Consider the following 26,277-nt stretch of genomic DNA (forward strand, 5'->3'; position numbering starts at 1 on the left):
GACAGACTTCTAGCCCATCGCCAAACACAGAATCCCAAGCTCATGGTACCACATAAAAAAATCATAACTGCCGTAGCACTCCACTGCTGAACATAGGCCTTCCCTAATGATTTGCACCTCGGTCTGTTGGAGGCAACCTGCATCCAATGTTTCTTCATGGACTTCATCAGATCGTCGGTCCTCGAGTTGCCGCCTTCCTTAGCTGCACTTTCATGTTCGTGGTCTCCACTAGAGATCTTTTTAGCCACATCAGCCATCCGCTCTTCAAGAAATGTGGCCTGCCCATTGCCACTTCAGTTTGCTTTCACGAGGTACTATATCAGCTCTCTCTATTACTCGCCGAGTGATCCTGAGCCTATTTTAGAGCACACAGTTAGATACCAATTAAAAATAAAAATACTTACGTTTGCGGAACATAAGCGAAATAGATTTCGCTATCTGTGGTTTCAGGGCAAGGCTCCGGATCCTGACCCTGCTCTACATCAGCCTGATTCCTGCCATCGTCGCCCTCGTCGTACCAGCTGCAGCAGAGATTGCATACGCGTCTCCTAGTTCGATAAAATAAATTATTTTTATTCATCAGAACACCGTAACAATCATAGTAATCGATATATGCAATGTTCCCAGTTCCATGGTTCAAAGGCGCTACTGAGAGTGGCGGCGTGCGACGACACAACACGGCTACAAACGTGTCGAACACGTGTAACCCTTCAATGCGGCGGAATGTTTTAGCAAAAACGTAAAACGTTAAAAAAGATCTAAATATCTTAAAAAAAAATAAGATTAAGTAACTTTTAAAGTAAAAAAATACAGTGGAATTGAGAACCCCTTCCTTTTTTAAGTCGGTTAAAAAAGGGCTGCAATAAGATTAAGCCAATTGCCAGTTATAAACCTATCGATTACAAAAAATTATCCTTATCTCGAAAAGTACGAATTTAACGTTAATTTTTTTCATTATTTTTTGTCCTTTTTACGGGGGCTTTAGTCTTTACCAATAAATTTAAAATTGATCAAAAATCGCTGAGATGATTTTTTCTTGCTAGGAAATAAATAAATGATTATGAGTGACTTGCAAAAAAAAATAATTTACTTAGTATATTCTGAGTAACAAAATATCTGGCAAAGTGTTTCTCTAAAATTTTGACTCATAAACTAAATACAGTCAAAAAATTATCTGGTGTTTAAAAAAATCTATCGATAGTAATTAATACAAAATTGAAGCATACATTAATTTTTCAGTCATGAAATTACGTGTTAAAATTAAGCATGGATACCATTATGTACACAAATATTATTTGGGCAATAATATAAACGGCATCGTTATTTATTATACCTAATTTTTATTATGATAAATCGTCATAATTTGACCACATAATATTTTATTACCTTAGAGGTAATTTCACAATACGCTGTGCATATATCTTCCTTACATTCTTGTTGAAAAATTTAATTATTATTAGCCTAACCTGAAATCCTGACCCGGTTGTGGTGTAAGTTATGAATGAGAAAATTTTTTTTCTTAAAAGTAAAGAATTCATATTACTCGCCCACACATAAATGATTTTTGGCCATGTAACAGAAATAGATGTAAATAGGTTAGGTACCAACCCACTAATCGCCCAGGTACGACTTAATGTTAATTTAATTTTCAATTATTTTTGGCTTTGTTGTGTTTTTTGAAGTCGGTTTTTTTTTAAGTTTAAATGATGATGTTGGGATCCTTTTACTAAGCCTCAACTGTCCGTCTGCTGATCTTATTAATAAAATAAAATTACTTTAAATTTTCACAGAATATTTAGTTGCACATTACCTTTCAATATAAATATAAAATAAAAATTTGTTTATATTAATCCCATAAAACAAACGCAATTTTAAAGCAATTTTTTTGGTCTATTTTAATAAACTAGTTAATGTTTTTATAAACAAGTTTTACAAGTAGAAGTAGAGACTAAGAACCCTTAAGAAAACCCATAAGACTAAGGAACCCTTCGTGCATACCCTGGAGTAACAAACAGGATAATATTCCTAAGGGAGCGAAGCCCCGGAGCGCAGCTAGTAATACTATATTTTATTTCAAAATTAATGTGTACAATTTCAGGTACATTTTCTCACTGTCTCTTTTGATCAAATTTTGTAATAAACTAGAAGTATTCAGCTATCGAACTTAATAGTTTTAGTCACGTCTTTGAAACGAGATCTTCTTTGCTCCATAGAAACGGAACTCAATTAAACTGGTAACTAATAAGTTTGCAAGAAGTCAAAAGCACAAAGCTACTCGACTGTTCATAGCATTGCGATCTGAAAAACGAATCCGAATCTTGTAAATATCCATTACTATTTAATTAAAGTACGCGCGAAATTATTTGGTGTTGTCCACATCTCCATTTGTGTGGATTTTACATACATACATGTAATCATGTTTATATCCCCTGTAGGGTGTCCCCAGACAGAGCCAACTGATAGACCCCGTTCAGCTGTTTGGCTTAATAATAGAATTGAGATTCAAATAGTGACCGGTTGCTAGCCTATCGCCTAAAAGAAGATTCCCAAATTTATAAGCCTATCCTTTAGTCGCATATATATTCTGTGCCATTTTTTAAGTTTATTCGTTCAATTATACAAAAATGTAAATGTTTTTTCTGTATCAATAGTGTGGATGTGGTTTGGAAATTGAAATCGAAGCATAGGGGAACCATAGGAATGTAATCTGTTTGATTTTCAAAAACAAATACACAAGCTTTTACAGTTGCATCTGAACATGTTTTAATTGATTTACACTCAAAAGGCGTATTATGGAGTTTTTTATTCTTTATTTTAATTTTACTACTAATAGATCAGTATATTTTGAATTTCCTTATTAATTTGGTTGACTGGAAGAAATCTCGATTGGGATAAGTCCGCCATTGTACATATTCTTCTTAACCTAATTAATGTTTAACCTTAACTGTTTTATAATTTGTTATATTTCTTTTTGTGTGCAATATAGAATAGCACAAGTTACAAGACTCGCCGGCTGCATTAAGTCGCTTGATTGTGTTCTGGTGGATTAGTTCTGGTATTGAAATCCAGATATACTCGTAGTTAAAGGTTCATGATAGAGGCAAATTTGCAGTGAGTTTGGGTAGGTTAATATACTGTAGACTGTAAAATTACCCGCAAAACTCAATTTATATATTTCCCTTGCAATTATTCCTGAAATTGTAAGGACTTTTGCAGGTGTACTGTACGAGTACATTTGTGTAAGGAAATTGCAGTGTTGGCGTGCGGCATTGCTCAATAAACAAACCCATAAAATTGCCTCTAACTCTTAAACTTTCTCGTTTGAATATCCGAAGAGAAATCTTAAGAAATAAGTTAAAAAGTTTAGTCAAAACGTGAACAGCGGAAATGTATTCACACTTTGTTCTTTTACAAAAGGTCTTCTTAGGCGTATTGTCACATTACACATTTAGGCTTTTAATAATAAATCAATCAATACATATAATAAAACAGAAAAAGTTTGTGTTTGTACACTCAAATCTCCGTTACCACTAAAGGGTTTTTGATGCAACTTTGTTGTTTAATTTTAATTGAAATAATTTTTAACTTTCTATAGTCTAAGCAATTTTCAGCGTAGTTGTTATCCTGTCTAGTAAAATAATAAGTCCTTACTAGTGTCTTAGTCAACATACAAAAATGTTTACCACTACACTATTCTGAATCCTGTAGATGGTACAGTTTCAAAGTCAATATATAATTAACATACCCTGTCTGAACATCTCATATGTATAATCAACATACTCTGTCCGGCAGGTAATTTTTGCCACAGGGCTCAAATAGGAAGATGTCGCAAACTCGTGAATTAAAAATATATACATAATAATAGTGATTTCATATACTTACATAAATGAACACATCGGACGCATCTGAAAAATCAAATAAAATATATTAATACTTAGTCGGTAATTTTTTATCAAAAGTTAAAACATTTAAAAGATCGATATCTCTGTAACGGATGTTTAATTCAAATTCGCAAATATGGATGTCAATATTTGCGAATTTGAATGAAACATCCGTTACAGAGATATCGACCTTTATAACAAACAAACATAAAAGCGGCTTTTATTTAATTACAAATAAAATTTCAAATAAATTCAACTACCGACAGTATGCATTTCCAGGTTGTGCAACTCATACTGACTACAATTGGCTTTGTCAACTTATAATGATGTTAATTTTCTTTTATTTAATCTAGACAATTTTTCCTTAAGAAGATCGTATTTTTAGCATTAAACCCCAACTTATAAATGCGGAAGTAAGTTTATTTATTTATTTATCATCACTCGCCATACTGAAACAATCTTCTTGACATTTTTCATTTAGAAAGTTAAGGACATAGGGTACTTTTTACAACTGTTAAAACTGTAATTCTCGTGAGACTTGCAAAATGTTTTTTGCTTTGTATGTGGTGCTAAATTCGCGCGGGCGAAACTGCGGGAAAAAGTAGTGTTCATATAAAAACCATTTCATAACAAAAGAAAAACAAAACAGAATTTTAAAGAGAATTTTAAAAAGTGGCAGCACAGAACCTGAGACAAGTTTTATCCATTGGCATATTAATAAAAATATCGGAGCTCTCGAAATGGTTTTTCATTCAGCTAAAAGATATTTTTAAAATCTTAGCCTCATTTCCTTATCCTTATTTCAAATGAAGGAAGTATTCGTTCTTAAGTTCTTAACATACAAATTTGTATTTCAATGTGGAAAATGTAAAGGAAATATCGAAATTAGCTTTCAGTAAAACGATTGGCAGTGATATGGCCGCAGGGCATAAGGTGGCTCGGATCAAAATTGCGATTCAAGCTTTCTCATTTAAATTAACGATACCTAGTTTTACTCAGAAAAAGCCTTTATGTACACCCTCAAACATCGATTGCTGCGTGGTTCCTAGTACTTCAGAATAGGACCACTTCATCTCCTTCCCATATCGTAAAAGGCGACTAGTGGAATAGGCGCACATTTGGGGGTAGCGGGGAGGAGACATGGTGCGTGCCAGCAGCTGGACACATCCGTGTATATTGTAGGGGGAAATCAGTATTATATAATAGTGTCACTATTTGAATCTCAGTACCATAATAACAGCTTAACGTGGCCTTTAAGTCCTTTCGAGACTGTAGGCTCTGTCTACCCCGTAAGGGATGAAGACGTGATTATATGTAGGTAGATATGTATGATATCTCATAACAAAACAAACATCTTATTTTAGGTAATCTTTCCGCGAATATTATTTTTTATGAGGATAATATTCGTCTTTTATTGTTTCACATTTTCGACTTAAGAGCATTTATCATGAAAGAAGTTGTTAAAATAACTGGAATAACATTGATACTGTTACGCAATAAGTCATTATCTATTTCAGTTAGTAGAACCCAATTAAAGCTCCTCAGAATGTACCTACTCAACATAATGTTTAAAAGATAAAAAAAATAATTGAAGCTAACTGAATTAACTTTTACTGAATAGACAGAGCCAACAGTCTCGCAAAAAAACTGAAAGATCATGTTCAGGTAGGGCTTTGAATTGAAACTCAAATAGTGACAGGTTGCTAGTCCATCGCCTATAAGAAGAATGCGAAGTATATTAGCCCATCCCAGAGTCGCCTTTAACGCCATCCATGGGAATAAGATGGAGTGTTATATTCTAAAGTGCTGGGAACCACACGGCACGGCACGACGAAAGATATAATATTTTTATGTCATAACATATCATGGGCCTGCTGGAAGAAATTTCTCTAGAAATAAGTAGGGCCCTTGTTCTGAATTTATCTTTATTTTAAGTTTTGTTATTATGTTCTTTTCCTTCATGTTCATAAATGTATAAATAAATAAACATCTTTGCAAAGGATTAAATACATAGATATAACCACGTTTATATCCTTTGCGCGATAGACAGAGCCAATAGTCTTGAAAAGACTGACAGGCCACGTTCAGCTGAGAGATATATAAGTATATATATATATCTATGAGATTTGAAAAATTAATTTCACTTCTAGCAAACTTCTAGTTATTGTGCCTTATATGGATATCAATTTTTAAGACTGAGAATATATCACACAAGAAGTAGTATAATAGAATAGTAAACAATAAACTAAAGGCACAAATTATGACACCAAACCCGTAAGGGCGCGTGGGCAGCTGATAGCACCTGGCGACTGCTACCATTTTTAATGGGAACTATATTTTCTATCACCAAAATTTATATTTGTCATCAAGTTGTATCACCTAATAAATAGATCTATCGCCACGAAATATTTTCGTTCTCAGATAAACAAAAATTGTTCCCAGGTATGAATTATCAAATTAATGTTAATATATGTGTAAAATAAGAGATCGATAACCAATAAAATTATATTGAATTACATGAATATAAACTTCGTTCTTATAATAATAGTTTTGTTACTTAAATAATAGCTCTGTGCTCAGAATGGTAGATCTGTCACCAAATAAATCGATTATCGATCCCTGACTGCGACTCCTTTTTATTTGATATTTTGTCACCAATACAGTAGTAACATTTTATTTCGTTCAGATATTAAATTAATAGTATTCGTTACCAATTTAATACATCAATTTATAATTTTAATGAAAAAATGATCAAAAATGGGTGGGAGACAAATTGGCGCGCTTTAAAAATTGACCAATCCGGCCTCAACGATGGGTAGTAGTTAATTATTGATTATTTTAACTTTAATTAAGTGTTTTATCTACTATTCTGCTAGCCATAAGCCAGCTATTTTAAACCAGCGCTGATTGTTCAGTGGTTATTATTTTTAAGAATAAATATTGATTATTTTAACTTTAATTAAGTGTTTTATCTACTATTCTGCTAGCCATAAGCCAGCTATTTTAAACCAGCGCTGATTGTTCAGTGGTAATTATTTTCAACAATAAATATTGATTATTTTAACTTTAATTGTTTTATTTACTACTCTGCTAAAAAATTTATTTAAATATAATTTATACTACCAGTGGAAATTTAGAACCTTGGGAGTCTAGTTAAGTAGCAGAATCTTTTGGTTGAAACGATGATGACAACCCTAATTTTTTATTTGAACTTAATGCAATTTTCTAGTAACATAATATGATTTATTGGTGATCTCTTTAAATTAGTTTGCTTAAATACTTATTAGGACACACCTATTATAATACATACAAAAACATTTATTTGGTACTAGACCTTATATCTCAGGATTTTAGGTGATTTATTGTGGAACTGATTTTGCATAGTTTGGTGACTACATTTTGGTGACAGATCTACTATGTTGAGGACAAACCCTATTATTTAAGAAACACAAAACTAATTAAATTGGTGATAGCTTAAATGATACCCATTTTTAATTATCATTTGGGTTGTCATATAATTATTATGTCATCAAAGACCACCAAGCCATTTCTCTGAATACATTTATGAAACTGAAATATATGAAATACAAGTAATTTTCGTGGAATATCATTGCAATACAAACTCTGATAGCGTTTTGAATATAGAATTCAATCGTTTGCGTGGAATTAATTATTGGGAAATACGTGTGTGTACAGTGTTGTATTCTATGTGGTTCTGCAGGGCATACTAGTTATTTCTTTCTTGGAATAGGAATTTACTTATTTAATCTTCTAAAAATAGAAAGAAGTATGCAGAGATTGTGGTGAGTGGAATGATAAACCTGCCTACCCCTCTGGAAAAGGGCGTGATTATATGATTTTACCCGCAACTTTGCGCGCGCGAATTTAGTGCCACCTACAAAAGAGTACAGATTTTTCACAAATTCCAAGTTCAAATTCAAAATTCAAAATTCGTTTATTCAGTAAAACAGTTTTACAAAGCCAGTTGTTGAGGCCCTCTAGTAAGTACAGAATACCCGAGTCAGAGGACCTCGCTCCCTCGTTACGTAACTATTACTGAGTACTAAAATAATACAAAAATAAAAAATATATGCAAACTTATAAAAAATTTGTATGTGGTACGAGTATATACGAACATATATAAATCACTCTATTCTAAGCGATGGAATATAGATTTTCAACCTCATCATATGTTAATGTTTTTAGCCAATTTTTCACTAATAATTTACAATTGTGTGTTGTTTTAGAATAAATTGAAATTTTTTTATTAATAATATTTATTATAAAGGTATTTTGTGAGTTGTATTGTCGTCTTGCAGTAGCTGTTTTTACTATGTTATTTTTGAATGTGGGATTGTTTTTTCTAGATAAGTTATGTGGGTCAAATATTAAAGATTTATGTAATTTTAAAATTGAGTTTATTATATACATATATTTTCCGAATGGATAGAAGGTCACATTGCTGGTATAATAAATTCGTAGGGAATCTAATTTTTTTTAAATACATAGTCTTAAGCAAGGATCGTTGTGTTCTTTCTAATTGTATTAACTTAGTTTTTATTGCACCTCCCCATACAGGGATACAATAAGTTATAATTGATTGCGCTAGTGCGATGTAAATTTGTTTTAGCAGGACTTTATCAGCTACATATCGGAGTGCTTTGAAAATCCATATCAGTTTTCTAATGCGACTATTGACTAGTTCGATGTGGTCGTGCCACGAGAGACGTTGATCAAGTATTACTCCTAGATACTTTGTTTTGGATACTTTTTCAATAAGTGGACAGTCGCAAGTTGAGTCATTATCGTTAGTGCAATGGTGTATTTTAATACTAAAGGAAGTATCAGGTTGGGTTCTATTGCTTGGAGAGAAACAAATATAGTTTGTTTTCAGTGTATTAAGGGTAAGTAGATTTGCGTTTAACCAGTTCCTAATACTATACATTCCCATCTCGGTACACTTGCGAACATTTTCCCAATCAGGTCCAGAAAAAACAACTGCAGTATCATCTGCGTAACAGAAGATTTTACCACCCCCGCCTTCCAACTTACAAAGGTCGTTTATGTAAATTAGAAATAGGGTTGGCCCTAGCACACTACCTTGAGGCACGCTAAAGGTTGCATCATACTCGTCACAAATTTCCTGGCCGATTTTAACTTTTTGGGAGCGATCAGTAAGGTAGCTCTTGAACAGGTCTAGTGATGTGCCTCTTATTCCAATTTGTTCCAGTTTCTGGATAAGGATGGGGACAGAGACTGTGTCAAAAGCCTTTTTCAGGTCGAGAAAAACTGTTAGAGTAAATATATTTTTTACCGGAATGAAAGCTTTTGTCCTTCCCCAGACTCTTAGTTATATGTAAAATTGCAAGAAGATTGGTTCAGTAAATACCGCGTGAAGCGACAACAAACAAACTTACTTTTGCATTTATAATATTATTATGGGATGTACAAATAACATATTGAATTAGCATTGGATCAAACAGGAAAGGTTTATGTGGATGTAAACAATGGATAATGTAAACGTTAACATAAACTAAATTTAAACATTCCTAAATGAAAACCGTTACATGCGTTTTTATTTGCAAAGATTTATATCTCAATTAGCTATCAAATCACTGGTTATTTTTTAAAAATCTCTCTTTATTATGACGTGAAATGGGAAAGTGTTCGTTCTTCGCGCGAAAAAAACTAGATATGGGGGTCTGATGGCTTTAGATAATGTCAGGTAACTAGCCTACCGCCTAAAAGAAGAATCTTAAGTTTAAAACCTTGGTTGAATAATTTATAAACTAAAGAAATAACTTACTGCTCGGCCCACCACGACCGCTGTTCCCCACATCAGCTTAACAACACACATTGTTATCTGCAATTAAAAGAAAGCTAGATTAAACATTTCAAATGATCACTCACATTACTATGTATATTCCTACATTCATTTCCCGGAGACATCATTCCAGTTACCACGATCCCTGCACACTTCTCATCATAACATATCTCGCTGTCTAGTCACTAAATTTTATACAGATCTTTCGTCTGCATATATTTTTGTTTTTCGCCTTTTCTGCCACTTACTTCCATACATTAGTTTTGGATCTAATACACTTCTGAGCACCACCAGACTAACCATTTTAACACTGCTGACAACTAACATTTAACATTAAATTCACTATGCTACCTGCTACTCTCATTTCAATATCACTATCACACCTTCCATCTGCTTTATATATTACTCATAATGTGTTATACAAACTGTTTCACATGTTCTGTTTTTCTTTCTCTTTCAAATATGTAGATTCAATGATGTAGAACTCCCTCAACTCAACTTTCTCTTAATGTGTTTAATTAGTGGACGGATTCATTTGTTGCTTCCACTTTTTTTAATTACACTCTTCAATCTCATGTAAAGTCATCATCTGTATCGTATATTTAATCTACTCTCACACTCTTTTAAATCTGACAAACATCTACAAATAAGTTGAACAGCCAAAGCGACGCAGCATATCCTTGTCCAACGACTTTCTCAACGACAAAATGTACGCCTCTTTCAGTCTTCCACGTGTATTGGAATCCATACATAATAAAAAATAACAGTACGAGTATTCATATCAAAGGACTGTTCGCTCCATTAATAGTTATTGCCACCCATAATTCATTCTTCTCTTCTCTATTATAGACCCTTTTAAGATGCACAAATGTGCAATAGACATTCTAGTGTTTATTCAAAACCTAAATTATTCATAATAAGTTTGTTTCTGAGAAAAAAACAACACCAGAAACTCTTGGATCGATTTAAGTGAAGTTTATAAAGGAGATAGGCTAGGTCTTATCTTTAGGTATTGTTGCATTGATCGACTGAAAGGTGATTTATGTAGCCAAAATCTCCAATAACTAAATTAAACATAAATTATTTTAATCCAAAAGAATTTTTATGGGTTTGCAACTCAATATGAAACGAACGGAACCCTTATTCATCAACGTTGTATTTGTTTTTATAGTTAAACAACCAATTTTATTTCAGTATAAATAAATTTTACTTGCAATAACGTTATTTGTACAGTGAGCCGGAATAATTTTTTATTTGGTATTGCTTCGTCCGCATGCATCCCTTAATTGTTTTACAGCTTGGATATATAATAACGAGAATATTGGTACTTCATAGTTGTTACGAATGTTCCGAAAAAACATAATTAAATTATAAATTTTATTTTATTTTATTTATTATCTGCATGTAATATTTCAGTTAAAAACTGACAAACACACGCCATTTTCACGGTTCATCACGGTTTGAACGTGTACTTAGTGTAGTGTACTATAGTGTTACACATGAATTGATCTATGTTCACTAAAAATATAATTGGATACCATATTAATTTTAAGCGTTGAGTTCTTTATTTTTCATTTTGGGGCAAATATTTAATTTCTTTTACTTTCATACCTATGTCGCCATCTTTTGACATGTTTTGGAAATAATTTGGCTTTTAAGGAATCTCGAGACATTAGTAGGTTTTGATAAGTGGCAATATGACGTCTTCGCCTTCATGCGGTTGCCGTAAAAGGCGGCTAAGGGATTGGGTTATAAACTCGGGATTCCTTTTTTAGGCGATGGTCTAACAACCTGTCACTATTTGAATCTCAATTCAGTTTTTCAAGACTGTTGGCTCTGTCTAACCTGCAAGGGATAAAAATTTAACTGTACGTATGTAAACAAACCAAAGATAGACCTTTTTTATCTAATCTACTTTTCTTCTTTCCCTTGGCATTAAACCAGGTTACAACCTCACCTATTTCGACAGGATCCCGGGACGCGCCTTTTGACTATAATACTGAATTGGGTCTGATTTTTACTCGAAGCGAGTCCAATCTGACCGCCACAATGTTTACAGGGGAATTGCCCAAAAGCTACACTAGACTAATGTGTCTTTTCCATTAGTCGCCTTTTACGACATCCAACTATAGTGCCAGGGATCACAGGGCAGACAACATAGCTACCTTGTTCGTTTTGTAGTAAATACATACATATAATCACGTCTATATCCCTTGCGGGGCAGACAGAGCTAACAGCCTCGAAAAGACAATAGGCCACGTTCAGCTGGTTTGACTAAATGATAGAGTTGAGATTCAAATAGTGACAGGTTGCTAGTCCATCGCCTAATGGAACAATCTCAAGTTCATAAACCGATCCCCTAGTCGACTTTTACGACAGCTATGGGAAAGAGATGGAGTGGTCCTTTTTTCCAATTGGTGTCGGGAACCACATGGCACACTTGAACTTTTGATACTGCGACAATGTTATTTAGCGTGATAATTACAAAAAAAAACTAAATATCGACCTCTGAGACAAAGAAAATAATTTTTATATTATAAGAGAATGATGAAACCACGAAGTGATTAGACTCTTATATGACCACTTTTATTGTTTAGATTGTTCAAAAATTAAGAACAAACCGCGAGTAAATTACTTTTCAATATTAATTTTTTGACACACGCAAACTTTTGTCTTGCTAAATCTAAATAAACGTTTGCCATTCGTGTTTAAAATTATTTTATTTTATCACATTTGGTACCGAGATTCACTGGTTTTTTTTTCACATTTCTAAAACTAAGTTTTTAACACACATATTATTAAGTTATTGCGGAAAAATATAGCTCTAAACGAAATAAACAACCTCACTTCAAAAAACTTTCACGTGTAATAAACAAAAGAAGGAAAGTAAAATAAAAAAATATATATATATTTATTAAACGTCCAAGTATATCTTTTAATTTTTTGAAAGTGGAACGCGACGCGTCCTTCACATTTAATGAGGAAAAATACGCGGGGAAAAATTCGCGGAAAATATCTGTTAACGGGGGTGAAGTCTTTATAAATACTAAAAGTAAGTAAACACGCACACTTTTGGTCACTTAAAGTAAGAGGAGAAGCCGCGATGCAGCTCGCGAGGCCGTCACCTGTGGAGTGTGAGCGAAACGCAGTCGCCGCCCGCTTCTCCCACTGCCAAGGTCACTTTATATATCACCCCTGGCATTTGCGTGAAACTGACCACTGACGCTGGAATATGCGAACCGATCTATAAATCATCATCACGCTTGTGACCTATTTTTGTGACTTACGTATTCTCTGACTGACAGCGGAAAATAGGACACTATAAGCATGAATGACCTATTTTTTTTTAATTTTCGCTTTTTAATGTGATATGTTATTTAATTTTATATTTAATACACTTCTAAATTTTTTTTCAATAACATATTACAACAGATTATTTATACTCAAAATAGGAATCTACATAGTTCTAAATAGCTTATTTATAAATTATAAAACAATATATAAAGTGAAATTTAATGTTTCGCAGTGATTACTGTAAAGCTTAACCCCTCTTCGAGAAACCCAGAAGGCTGGCAGCATTAATGACAATAATGACTTATTTACTTTTTACCTTAATTTTAACACACGAAATTCGGTAAGATATTTTTCTAAATTATTTTGAAAACAGCTGCACTAATATCCGTATTTTTTTTAAATTTATTATTTAATATATCTGTCGTTACAAAACAGACTCACGTTTCAGGTTGCACTCAAAGCCGCTAAACGTATTAGAATGAGTAGGTACTTACACCAAGGGAAAGACTACGGGATAAGTTAATAAACTTGGGGTTCTTCTTGTAGACGATGGGCTAGCAACGTGTCACTATTTAGTCTATAACATTTGAACGTGGCCTGTCAGCCTTTCAAGACTGCTGGCTCTGTCAACCCCGCAAGGGATATAGGCGTGATTATATGAATTATTGAATGAATGAATGTAGGCATGTAATATATTTTGAAATGATTGATTAAGTAATTTTATATACAATTAAACTAATTCTTAATAACCTGAAATTGAAAGATTCAGCCACCGAGGCTCGGCAAGCAATGTGTATCCCAACAAATACGGATATAGGTATTATAAATACGAAAGTAACTGTGTTTATGAGATTTCAAACATGAATTAACCACTAAGTTGATTTTTATACAATTGTAAACTTGAGAATGGAGTAAAAACTAATAATATAGGCCACATTTTGGTGATTCTTACGAAAACGGAAAAATCGGGTATTTTAGTATATGAGCGGAGTTGCGGACGCAAAATGTTCGATGCCTATAATTTAATTTAATAATAAATGCGTTGCTGTAGGTAGGTATGCCTGAATTAATTGATACATAAATTCAAAAATTTGAAATTCGAGTACGCGTTTACCAATTAAATGTGGTGATGTGAAATAATATTTTTCATTTATTAATACGTTTATAATCTCGCTGCAGCTAATCGATGCCAGTGCCGCAGCGGTGTAGGTATTATAAACCGGTGGTGATAATATAATCAGCGTGGGTTGACACGCCCGGCCCCAACGCCCCCTCGGCCTCGTTATTACTTGGACGAACCTCCCCTTTTTCTATCTCTCTCTGCCATCATATCGTGTTCCCGGTGCACTCTCCGGTGTTGGGTTCAGACCTCGGGGTACGCATAAAGCAGCATGCAAATGATACTAGAGACATCGTAAAAAATTTGTTAATTAACATAGTTCAGGGATTACTGATGAAAATATTAAATATATAAGGTTGTGTGATTTCCTCGCTTGCGGAAGCTCTATGAAATAAGGTCGACCTATTTTATAGAGCCTCCGCCTGCGAGGAAATCACCAAACTTATCGAGGTTGAGAATTATTTATTGCACTATTTGCTAGTACTTTTCTTGTCTTCCCTTGCCCCTTACTGGATCTCATGTGCTCAGATGATTCAATAGGAAGGCAAGAGATTATCCCTAACGAATATACTTAACTGCTCCATTGTCACTTAAAAAATCAGAAGACTGTGGGAAAATATTAAGACTCGAAGGCCATATTTAGCTAGATGGCCTAGAAGATGGATTTGAAATTCAATTAGTGCTAAAAAGGTAATTCCTTTCCTGGCCTCCGGGGCAGTCCGGGGAAATAGCATAACTCATCGCCCAAAAAAAGAAATCGGAGCTTTTAAGCCTTTCCATTTTTTGAGTTTCACAATCTGCGCGAGAAGAGTAGCTACTTACTTATTAGTAATTGCATGGTACCGCAGTATGTTCAAACAGGACACCAAAAAAATACCCTATTTAAACAATTTTACAAAATTATTTGAGAGAATATATCATGGTGACTATAAACGTAATTATGTTGGTCAAGTGTCACGCGCTGCACTTTGATTGCGTTAAAAGCGAGGGCAAACCGGGGGCAATGCGAGTTATTTTCGGTCGCTGGGCATAGGATCATTACAAAATAATCAAATAACGAAGGGGCTATATCGAGCAGCATCGTCGTGAATTTAGTGGGATTGAGTTGACATGCAAATTTTATGCGTTTGCATTTCGACCAATAGATAATATTTAATTAAGCGCAACAAAGTCCAAGCTCAATATGGTTTTCTAATTGACAAAGTCCCAGAGCTCAGACAGGAGTCTTCGTTTTTCGTATGACTGATTTAGTCACTCCTCGATCGTGGTTTTAGCTAGCTTTATGAAATATGAATTTAGATTTTAGTTTTTCTTTTTTTACAATTTAAGTAAGGTAGATAATTTAAATTTTCGTACGCTAATTTCCGGTAAATTTAAAAAAAGATCACACGAATTTACTTTATTTGAGCCCTGCATTGATTTGTAAGTACCTCTTTTGCTGAATTGAAGGGATTTTTCTTTTAGAGAATCGGATGAAGCAAAAGAAGGTCAAATATGGAGATCGTGGCAACTGAAAGTTTGTTGTCTCCGCCTTTTCCGCCGGAAAAGAGGCGTCATGTGCCTAACATTGATATCATGTATAATGTAATCAGTGACCAGATTGTAGCTTGCGTCATCAGATTGATTTCGAGTGATCGATTTTGGCCAGAAGCCTCAGAATGTCGTCCACAATTTTAGGAATATCGTGTCGAAGCCCAGCCATGCTGACTCAAAGTCGTTACTACTATCAGGGTTAGTACTCGATTGAACCTAACCTAGTTTATACCATCCGAGGTGTTTGTATATTTTGAACATGTTGAATATTTTGCTGGAAGTGATAAGATCGATCGAACTACTATCGCTACTACTTTTGGATAATTGGCAGCTATTTTAGCTGAATTTATAGTAAACATCAAAAGTATAAATGAAATAGCGAAGTGAAACAAACTAACAACCCCAATTATAAAACTAAAGTTTCGTTTCAAAATGTCTTTTGATTTAAAACTTTGGATCCTTTTTTATTTTAATATTAATTAACAGGCAACACCAAAGTGATTTAGAAATGTAATAAAAATTATACTTATCTATGTAAATTTTAATGTATACAACTACCTACTCTATTTTATTTTTGCAAAATATCATGTTCCAATTTAAAAAATTTGCAAATTAGCCAAAACTTGTAAGTAGGTATAATAATATACGAATGGTTGGGCGGCGCGAAGAAGTAAGTCATATCCTTAGTATCTAGGTTGCTTATGATTTGGTTTGTGCTTCCATTAGCGGGCCTCTAAAATGCAAGAATGCAATAATTATGTATTTATAATAAGTTTAAATCACATTTATTAAAATTTTAAATACCTACTTACATCGAATCAGATAAGTCTAATTATTTATAACTTATTATATAGTTAAATCTATTTATTTATAACTTAATATAAAATATTATTCTTTCTTTCTTCCTGGTAAAGGGTCAGGTCAAAAGTACCCGAAACCGCCGAGCTTGTATGAAGAGAGTTATGAATGTGGATAAAACGAAGGAAGTATGCAGAGATCGTGGCAAGTGGAAAGAGGTAGTCTCTGCCTACCCCTCCGGGAAAGAGGCGTTATGTTATGTTATTATTCTTTATATACGTAAAAAATAATTACAAAAAATATTTCATAATTTATGATTATGACTCAACAGCGGCACATGAAATGTAATAACGAATCTTATCCCAACATGCTCTCGACTGCATTTAAACAAATTAAAAATGTTTGTTTTTATTTAATGTGGACCGGGAAATATTGGAGAATAACACACGGATACATCCAAACAAACAACATTCGATAGCAGTGTCGATTTACACAGCATTTCCACGAAAATCAAATAAAACGAAATTAAAGTTTAATTAAGTCAGCCGGAAAAGAAACTGATAGGCCACGTTCAGCTGTTTGGCTTTATGAAACAATTAAGATTTAAATAGTTGCGAGCCCATTGCCTTAAAGAATAATCACAAATTTATAAGCATATAATACATATAATATATAAAATATATATATATAGTATATACGGCATCCATGGGAAAGAGGTGGACTGGTCCTAGTCTTTTTTATTTTAGTGCCGGGAACCACATGGCTATGATGATTAAAAAATGGTTAAGGAGAACACCTTAGTGGCATTTCTTGCTAACATACTCAAACTTTACATATCTCAAATTCTTAATTAATTAATATCTAAAGGCAAGTCATTGTTTTTAATAACAATGCAACTTAATAGTACTTACTTACTTCAAAGGGTTTTCATCACTATCATTCATTCAGTCATCCTGTCGATCGGAAAATAATAAAAGACCAGGTATGTAGTAAATAAGCGACAATCGCTCTGCTATAATTAAATTAAATTTAAAAATTAATATACTTACAAAAATAAAAATTGTAAAAAAACCACTTTAAATATACTGTTTTTTTAAATTTCATTTCATAATAAATAAAAAAAATGATTTGGCGACAAACTAAATATACAGTCAAGCTTTTCGGTTGCCTGTCCGGCCAAAAATTACGGTGTTGGCCTTTGCAGGACTTTTTATATTATAGATCAATATCGGCGCTCATACTCGTAAGCGTCAAAGGTTAACACTTACGGCGGTATATATTTCCGATCTATGAAATAGGCAACCAAAAAAACAAAGTACTTCATAATGTACCCCAATCTCGTAGAATTAACAAGTTTATCTACTACTAGCGCCATCTAGTGATATTTTAGTGAACTATATGTTATGAAAGGGCTGCAGAGCGCCCTGGCACAGGTATTTTATTACAATTGTATGCCTTGTATCTTTCCTACAACTAAGACTATAAGTAGAAGTCTGTAGTAGTAACCATTATTTGTATCCGCCTGCGTAAACAGTACCACACTGTATCGAATGCATAACTAGAACTGCGAACGTCTCTAGTCCTTGTATCTAATAATCCTGGGGAAATGTCAGGTCAAGAGGACAATAGGTAAATTGAATTTAATGATAAATCTGGACTAGAATTGATGTCTCCATCCCTTTGTTAGTGCTGACTTTGAGAGTCACTGACGCGAGGGCAGTAATATTACATAGAATTCTGCAAAGCGTCGCCGTCTGCCCGCTTTCAATGCAATATTCAACTATTCAAATGAACGAATAAAAGTTTTAGCGCATTACGACCAAAAACAAAAGAAGAGTACTAGCTAAAAAGTCGCCATTGACACTACCTAGTTATGTTTTTTGGCTTTGGCGACTCCGTCCGTGCGGATGTCGGTCTTCGCGTGGATTGCTTATTTCTCCATTTTGAGTAAATCTGACAATGACATCTTATTAGAGTGCTGAATCCACTTCGGGTAACGCAATGTGTGTTCGCGGTTCTACAGAACAACGTCTATGGATAAAACTGAAAAATTTTGATTTATTTTTTTTCTACGTATTTTTCTAGGATAAAAAGTAAAACCCATTTTATGCCCAGGATAATAAGGTATAATTATACCAAGTTTCATCGAAATTGAACCGTTAGTTTTCACGAGATGCCTGAAAATATAGACAGACAGACAAAAAGTTTTTGAATCATATACAACACGAAGTGACTCCCGTCTGTGACCCTTCGGGGCTTCCACGGAACCTAACACATTTATTGCATTTGACCTTAGGGAAAAAACACCTTTTATTTCATGACTATTACTGCATACATTAGTTTATGTTGTCCTATTCAGTTACACAATAGTCTTCTTCATTCAGTGATCAGTGAAAGTAGTTAGAAAGTAGAGGATCAGAAGCCTAGATATTTTTCTATCTGGAGTTCTTTCAGGAAGGATCATTAATCCTGCGTCATGCAAGGTACGCACAGCATTTGTCTTCAAAAGTATATCTCACTAAAGTGACAGATAAAATGCTTGTTGATTTTACTTTTTTAGTGGCTTTATTATGCAAAAGTTACATAACTGTCAATTCAGTTCATAATGAACAAAGAGTTAAGAGAAAATGGAATAGGCTCGTTGACTCTTTTAAGCTAGTCCTAAATAATTTATATTTGTTATTTTGACGAAATATAAATAAAACGAAGAAGAATGACGAAGTCTCAAAAATTCATTTATAATCATATTTTTCAAAAATAACGATAATGCTGTCCGCTTTATGTGCTTTGATGAATCTCGCGATTTTAATTATTAAAATTGCTATACTTTGATTCCTTAAGCTAAATGCAATAGGAAATATTCATGAAATAAATTAATTATGAGTCAACTAGCCTATTCAAAAACAATTTACCGTAGTATTGAGTTGAAAAAAGTATAAATAAATATGTAGATATAGCTCAATAAGATGAATTTTACAACATTGATAAAAACTAAATTTTAAAGAAATATTTGTTAACCTTAAAGTTTCATAATGCATTCGGAAAGTGAAAATAAAACTAGGTACAAATAAATAACAAAAATAGTACTCAAATTTTCACATAAAGGAAGAAAGTAATGTATTCTAAATAACGTAGTTAAGAGAGGTAAATTTGTACCTCAATTATTTTGTGCATTACAAGCTCTTTTCATTAAAATAATAAGATACACTTACTTAAATGAATCTTACAAGACTATGGAATGGTCTTACTTTTTCTTAAAAGTATTAAATACATAAAAAAAAATTAATAAGTATAAATAGTTTGTCAAAAGACTGACTCATGCCATGTTGCATTTTTTTCACAAAATTATGTATATAAAAATATATCTACAGCATTATTGCACACACACACAGAAAAATGTCATGAATTATTAATTATTTATCGCTTTAGGCTTGGGATTCTTCTTATTTCGTCTGTGGCACGATTTGCATTTTTTAAGAAAAGGATGTGGTGCATGCTTTATCTTCATTCTCTTTCAATGGGTTTTATGGACATATCACCATGTTTGAAAAGTCAAAACTTTAACGACGTAGTTATTATTGAATGTAATGACTTCTCTTTTAGCGATATAATTATGTCATAAGTATACCTACTTATATAGAGTTCCTCTTAAATAAATAATTTGTATCGTCGTGGCTTTTCTAGTAGTTGGTAACACTGGCGCCCGCCAAGCTCCACATGGGTACTGTCACTTCCACAGAAACTGGACGTAGTTTCTCATGTTTCTTTGGTTTTGTTTTGAACAGAGAGGGTTGTATTATATTTCTCCACGGAAGACTGCATAATAAATACATTTTGGAAGGAATTGTATCGATGTTAGTGAAAAACCGTAACAAAAGCCATCACGTGATAGGCAGAGACGTATAAGCAGCAGTTTATTTAATTTATTTTCACTATTTCATTTTCACATTTTTTTTTATTTTTCAAATATTACGTATAAATCATATTGATCCACTTAAAAATTGTACTGGTCAGGTCAAGAATACTCTAAGTTAACGAGCCTGCATGAAAATATATGACCTATAAATGAACCTAAAGAAGTATTTATGAAGGGATTGTGGCAAGTGAAAAGATGTAATCTCTGCCTACACCTACGAGCAACAGGCGTGATCGTATATTTATGTATATTATATCCACATATAATAATCAGTTTATCGAACTAATTTTTCACATTTATGTGGCGTTGTTAGTTACTAAATTACATAAAATTTGAATAATTTTCAGTCCAGTCACGAACATTATGTACTTGCAAAAGTCCCCCCGGGCTCATCTATATAGGTGAGAATGTAGACTAACGCCAAGAGGATGAAGAAGACCTAAAAAAGTACATATATACTTTTCAACAGAAAATTTGTTGTAGACATTTGCAGGTATCTTAACGTTTCCAAATAACTATTTTAAACATTCAACAGATGAACTTAAGGCCATATGGCGCTATCATTTAATATTTATTTATATAAATGTTCATAATTTTCGTGACTGCATTTTTATTACATTTGTGTCTTGGTTTTCGACGGCCATCATTTCTGAGCCGCGCGTTTCGCCGGGCTCTTCTTTCCTTTACTGTAGAATATGTCTAGGAACAGTCCTGGAAAAAACAAAGGAAATTTTTTTATTTAACATACATACATACATATAGTCACGTCTATAATCCTTGCGGGGTAGAGAGAGCAAACAGTCTTGAAAATATTTAAAGGTCACGTTCCTCAATCTTGAATCTCAATTCCATCACTAAGCTATACAGCTGTATGTAAAACTAAATCTCTAATGTATAAATAGTGACAGGTTGCTAACCCATCGCCTACAATAAGAATCCCTTTATTAGCATAGTCTTAGTCACCTTTTACGACATCCTCGGGAGAATATTTTTGGAGTGGATTCTTAAGAACGCTTCAACAATAAGTTTAATTTAAGGAATTTCTTATATTTTGTTATTCATGAAACTTGACAGGTCATCGATTTATTTAAACATCTCTAATTTTTCCAATTAAAATGAAACTATGAAACAGAGGGGTATGTTAGCAGTAGTACTAAGAAGGCCGATGTTATACGAAAACTTTCTTTTTATTTGTATGTGTAATAAAAAAATTATATTGTCATGTATTCTTAAAAAATTGGAATTTGAATGTCAATACCAACCTGTAAAAACTAAAACAGCACCAATCCACTGCCTCGGAATAAGAACGTTGCCGAAAAATATCACTGATGCGAGAACGGTGAAAAACTTCCTGGTTGTCGTAACCACCGAGCAAGGGAGCGGGCCAAACTCCGATACCTACAAAAAAAAGACGAAAGCTTCGATATGAAGTATTTGAAAAAAAAACAGAAATAAGATGAGTACAAGTACATATTACTCTTTACTTAAACTTAAACTAGAAAACTGTTTAAAAACTACTTTTAAAATATCATAAATATACCCAGTATATATAAAGAAAAAAAAAGATATGCCCCGGGTGAGGATCGAACTCACGACCTTAAGATTATGAGACTTACGCGCTGCCTACTGCGCTACCGAGGCTATGAAAAGCAATGCTAAAATTAGTTCCTGTTTCCCAGTTTGGATCAAAATATTAATAAATATTGTCTAGGATTTCTTCTGTCTTAAATCTCTATAAATTTTAACTTATTATGTTATACCAACGTTTAAGCTATATTACAACAAAGTTTCACACAAATCTGTTCAATAGTTTTTACATGACCCTGTCAAGTCATTATAAAAAATTTAACCGACTCCAAAAAAGTAGGAGGTTATCAATTTGCCTGAATATTTTTTTTTGTTTTGTATTTATATTTGTGCCGTGTGGTTCCCGGCACTATTACAAAAAAGAATAGGACCACTCCATCTCTTTCCCATGGATGTCGTAAAAGGCGACTAAGGGATAGGCTTATAAACTTAGGATTCCTCTTTTAGGCGATGGGCTAGCAACCTGTCACTATTTGAATCTCGGTTCTATCATTAAGCCAAATAGCTGAACGTGGCCATTCAATCTTTTCAAGACTGTTGGCTCTGTCTACCCCGCAAGGGATATAGACGTGATCATAGTATGTATGTATGTATTTATATTTAAATTTTGTAAATTTAAAAAGTATGCTATTATTTAATGTAATTGTATATATTTTTTAATTAGGTAATACCATAAAGAATATGAAGAGCTGTCCTAAGGCTCCGGTGAGTGCAAAGGCAATGAGGTACAACAGAATCTCAGGGTAAAGAGATACGAATGAGATGAACTTGAAAATTTCACCACTCAGCAACACGCCCACGCCGGAAATTATTGTAGACCTGTAAATACGATTAACAAATTAATATATTTTTAATAATATACACATTTATTAAAAAAATATATATCTATTTATTCAAAGTCCGCCATTGAACCTATATTCTCCTAAATCTAATCACTGTTTTGTAATTTGTTATATCTCTTTTTAAATGCAATAAAGAGTTTACAAACAAACAAAAACTAGATTTTGGGAAATTCCAGAAAAAATAGCATATGTCTATGTCACTCCCGTAGGTCTATATAATATCTTTGCCAAATTTAGTAAAAATCAGTTTATTCGTTACAAAAATACAAATCTTTTCTCTTTATTAATAGTGTGGAAAATAAACTAATATTTAATTTCAACTTAAAAAATGCTCACAAAGCATAATAAATCTTCTCGCGTAAGCTCAACAAGATAATTTCATTTCGCGTAATTTATAAGTGGGGTTTCACGGTTCACAAAACATTATGAAATTACAATTTTATTTTCGCAAACATAAATACTGACATATGCCGTAACTTCAGTTTGAGTAATCAATATACATAAACAAAAATTCGCATATTGGCTTAGCTTATTTTAAATCCTCTGAACTCGGAAAAATATAAAAAATTGAATAGGTGACTTATTTGAACACAGAAAGATAAAAAACTTGATTGGCATTAGGATTTGTTGTAGATTTTTTTCAAGTCAATACAATTCGTTCGATTTTAAAAAACAATAATATCGCTGGCATTTGCAAAAAGGGGAATGTAATGTTGATTTCTAACTAAAAACATCTATAGTATATAGTAATTATACATATATTTTGTATATTTATAATTACTGCAAACTATCATAAATGTTATCTCGCTTTGCTTAAAACTGAATAGCAAGTGAATAAGAACACTATTAAAAATTTAGAAGCAATGAATCGAGCAAACGTAAAGAAAAGTGATCACAATTTTTTTTTAATCCTACTACTATTATAAAGGCGAAAGTTTGTATGGATGTTTGTTACTCTTTCACGCAAAAACTACTGAACCGATTACCATGAAATTTGGTATGTAGGTAGCTGAAGACCCAGAATAACACATAGGCTACTTTTTATCCCAGAGTTCCCGCGGGATTGATAGGGTTTCCATGCGGACGAAGTCGCGGGCGGCCTCTAGTAATTTAATATTGAGATAAGCTTAACGTGGCATTTCAGAATTTCGAGAATGTTGATGGACATGATTATATTATGTATTTGTAGAAAAATTAAGGTGATTGATGAAAAATACATTTATCTTCAATCTTCAATTAATATCTTACCACCCATTTGTGTTCAACATCATGGAATATGCGGTTGGCGACGATTCAGCCTTGATTCGTTCCTGAAATAAATTGTATTTGTTTTGAAAATTCTTTATTTCTATAAAAATAGATAATTTATTACAAATAATAAATGGAAAACCACAGGACATTAATTGGCTTTTGCAGTATACTTGTGATATTTTTATTTACACAATAAATGTTTCTCACAATTGTATGTTTATTCATTTAATGGACTTTACTGCATATTATACAGTTGTTCATGTCATATGTAATTGCCAAAACTCCATACGGCACTCCAGTGGCCATTTAAAATAAACTGTAGTTAATTTCAGTTCCTTTATATAATATTAGTACATATAATGTAAGACAATGAATAAACTTTACCTGCACAGCTCCAGTCAAACCATCCATAGTCAAGGACAAAAGCAACAGAATTTCTCCAATGCCAAAACCCTGGGAATCCTCAGTCTTCCTTGTCTGGTCTTTGAACATGAAAAGAACTATACCAATAACTATCAGTAGTATGAATAAGTACTTCTTAAGAGGATATACTTTGTGACCTATCAAGACTCCAAGGACCATGACTGGGATTGGCTTGGCTGCTTTTCCAACAACCTGAAAATATATCATATAAAATTAACATACGGGAATTGAATCAGTTTGTTCCATCGTTTCACCTTTTCAGCCAGTCAATTAAGACATCAAAATAGAGGTAACCTAAACAAACAGCAAAATATCTGAATACTTGCAGTTAAGAGTTACAAGTAGTAGTTATTTATTTACACTTCATGCATGTAAAATGTACAACAGGTGGACCTAATGTCACAAGGCATTCACTACCAGTCGAACCTTTGGACCATACTGATATGAATGAGAATGAAAAGAGAGGTCACACAGGAAAGATATATAGGACGGATAAGGGTCTTTAGGACTTGAAGCTGATAGGCGAATCAAAGTCTGGGATCAATGAGAACTTTAAATTAATTGTAGTTCTAGTTGTTTGCTAAACTAAGACCTTGCGAACACTTAAATTTTTTAATACATTGTGAATCTTTCTAAAAGTACTTCACCGATTTTCATGCCCAGGAAATTAAAAGTCTTATAGAAAGATTAACAATCAGACAAATGGTTTTAAAGTTATGGCTTAACATACATACATAAATGTGTTCTGCACCAAGTTAAATGGTAAATATAAATGCTTACTTGTGTTGGGTAGTTCACCCACTGCAGGGCCATTATGGAACAAACCATAGCCAAAAGATATGTGAGAGCTGATGAGAAGTAATATATAGTCCTTGTAGTATCTTTGTCATGTTTCCACGATAGCTGAAACAAGAGTACTGTTTAATAGATATTTGCTAAAGGAATCCTGTATTATTATTAGTCCTCACTTCAATATACACTCTAGATGTTTCTCAGCACTTTTAAATCGGAACAATGAAGTTTTCTTTTCTTTGGAGGTTTTCCAGTACAATGAGTATGATACAAGCTGGCAAAGTACAATGAGTATGATAAAAGCTGGCAAAGGGAAAGTGCTCTCTTGACAGGTTCAATAATGTAGATAAGTTTAAATGACAAGATCAGTAATACTTTCAATAATATTTAATAGTGCAATTATATAGGTATAATAAACGTACCATCAAAATTTGGGCGAAAATGTAATTTACCAAACACTGCACGAAAACAAGAGACAAAGCGCAAGTAAATTTATCATTCTGGCCATATTTTCCTCTGGTTATTTTCTCTTGTAACAAAGCAAATACGAAGTAACAGAAAAATATGGCAACTGAGTAAAATATAAACTTGAATTCTGATTTGCCTCTAGACATGTTTGTTTACGTTTTAAAATCTAATTTATAAAGTATTTATGACAGGATTATGTTGCCTATTACACATGAATGTGGTCACTTACTAACGGTATCTCAGTAATTAAAGCAATGGACACGTAACTCGTATGATAAAATAAATAAAATAAAAGTTTTGAACCTATTGACAAATACTAAATCAACACGTATTCGATTATACACGCACGCACAGTAACACGGCAAGCAAGCAGTCACAGTCAAGCACCTCAAAAGCAACAGTTAGAAACGTCAAAGTCAGGTGAACCGTCATTGTCAAGTAAAAAGAAGGCAAAGATATAATCTAATAAAAGAAATAATAATATGAATATGACTTTTAATATATACTGCACATAAAATAAACATATATATCTACATAAGTTGGATGAT

At 33.1% G+C, this 26,277-nt stretch overlaps 1 protein-coding gene, 1 long non-coding RNA gene and 1 other non-coding gene across 3 annotated transcripts; all 3 read right to left on the bottom strand.

Moving 5' to 3' along the window:
* Nucleotides 1-485: 485 nt before the first annotated feature.
* Nucleotides 486-9,749, bottom strand: LOC132903938 (uncharacterized). The gene is made up of 3 exons (XR_009657532.1): nucleotides 9,688-9,749; nucleotides 3,883-3,905; nucleotides 486-548 (listed from the first exon to the last, which is right to left on the bottom strand). It is a non-coding gene; the product is annotated as an uncharacterized LOC132903938 (long non-coding RNA).
* Nucleotides 9,750-17,532: 7,783 nt separating this feature from the next.
* Nucleotides 17,533-26,096, bottom strand: LOC106134066 (solute carrier family 35 member B1 homolog). The gene is made up of 7 exons (XM_013334020.2): nucleotides 25,684-26,096; nucleotides 25,250-25,372; nucleotides 24,431-24,661; nucleotides 24,044-24,105; nucleotides 22,625-22,772; nucleotides 21,629-21,764; nucleotides 17,533-21,077 (listed from the first exon to the last, which is right to left on the bottom strand). Exons 1-7 carry the CDS (start codon nucleotides 25,873-25,875, stop codon nucleotides 21,010-21,012), a joined length of 960 nt encoding a protein of 319 aa, XP_013189474.1. The 5' UTR covers nucleotides 25,876-26,096; the 3' UTR covers nucleotides 17,533-21,009.
* Nucleotides 21,935-22,007, bottom strand: Trnam-cau (transfer RNA methionine (anticodon CAU)). Its single transcript has one exon. It is a non-coding gene; the product is annotated as a tRNA-Met (tRNA).
* Nucleotides 26,097-26,277: the final 181 nt, after the last annotated feature.

Source organism: Amyelois transitella, chromosome Z, assembly GCF_032362555.1.
Source record: "Amyelois transitella isolate CPQ chromosome Z, ilAmyTran1.1, whole genome shotgun sequence".
Taxonomy (NCBI): domain Eukaryota; kingdom Metazoa; phylum Arthropoda; class Insecta; order Lepidoptera; family Pyralidae; genus Amyelois; species Amyelois transitella.

Excerpts from the sequence above, each read along its gene's own strand:
- LOC106134066 (XM_013334020.2), bottom strand. The coding sequence starts at position 25,875 with ATGTCTAGAGGCAAATCAGAATTCAAGTTTATATTTTACTCAGTTGCC. Across the intron at positions 24,662-25,249 it reads GGGTGAACTACCCAACACAA|GTTGTTGGAAAAGCAGCCAA; the intron begins GTAAGCATTTAT and ends ATATATTTTCAG. Across the intron at positions 21,765-22,624 it reads AGCTCTTCATATTCTTTATG|GTATCGGAGTTTGGCCCGCT; the intron begins GTATTACCTAAT and ends TTTTTTTTGTAG.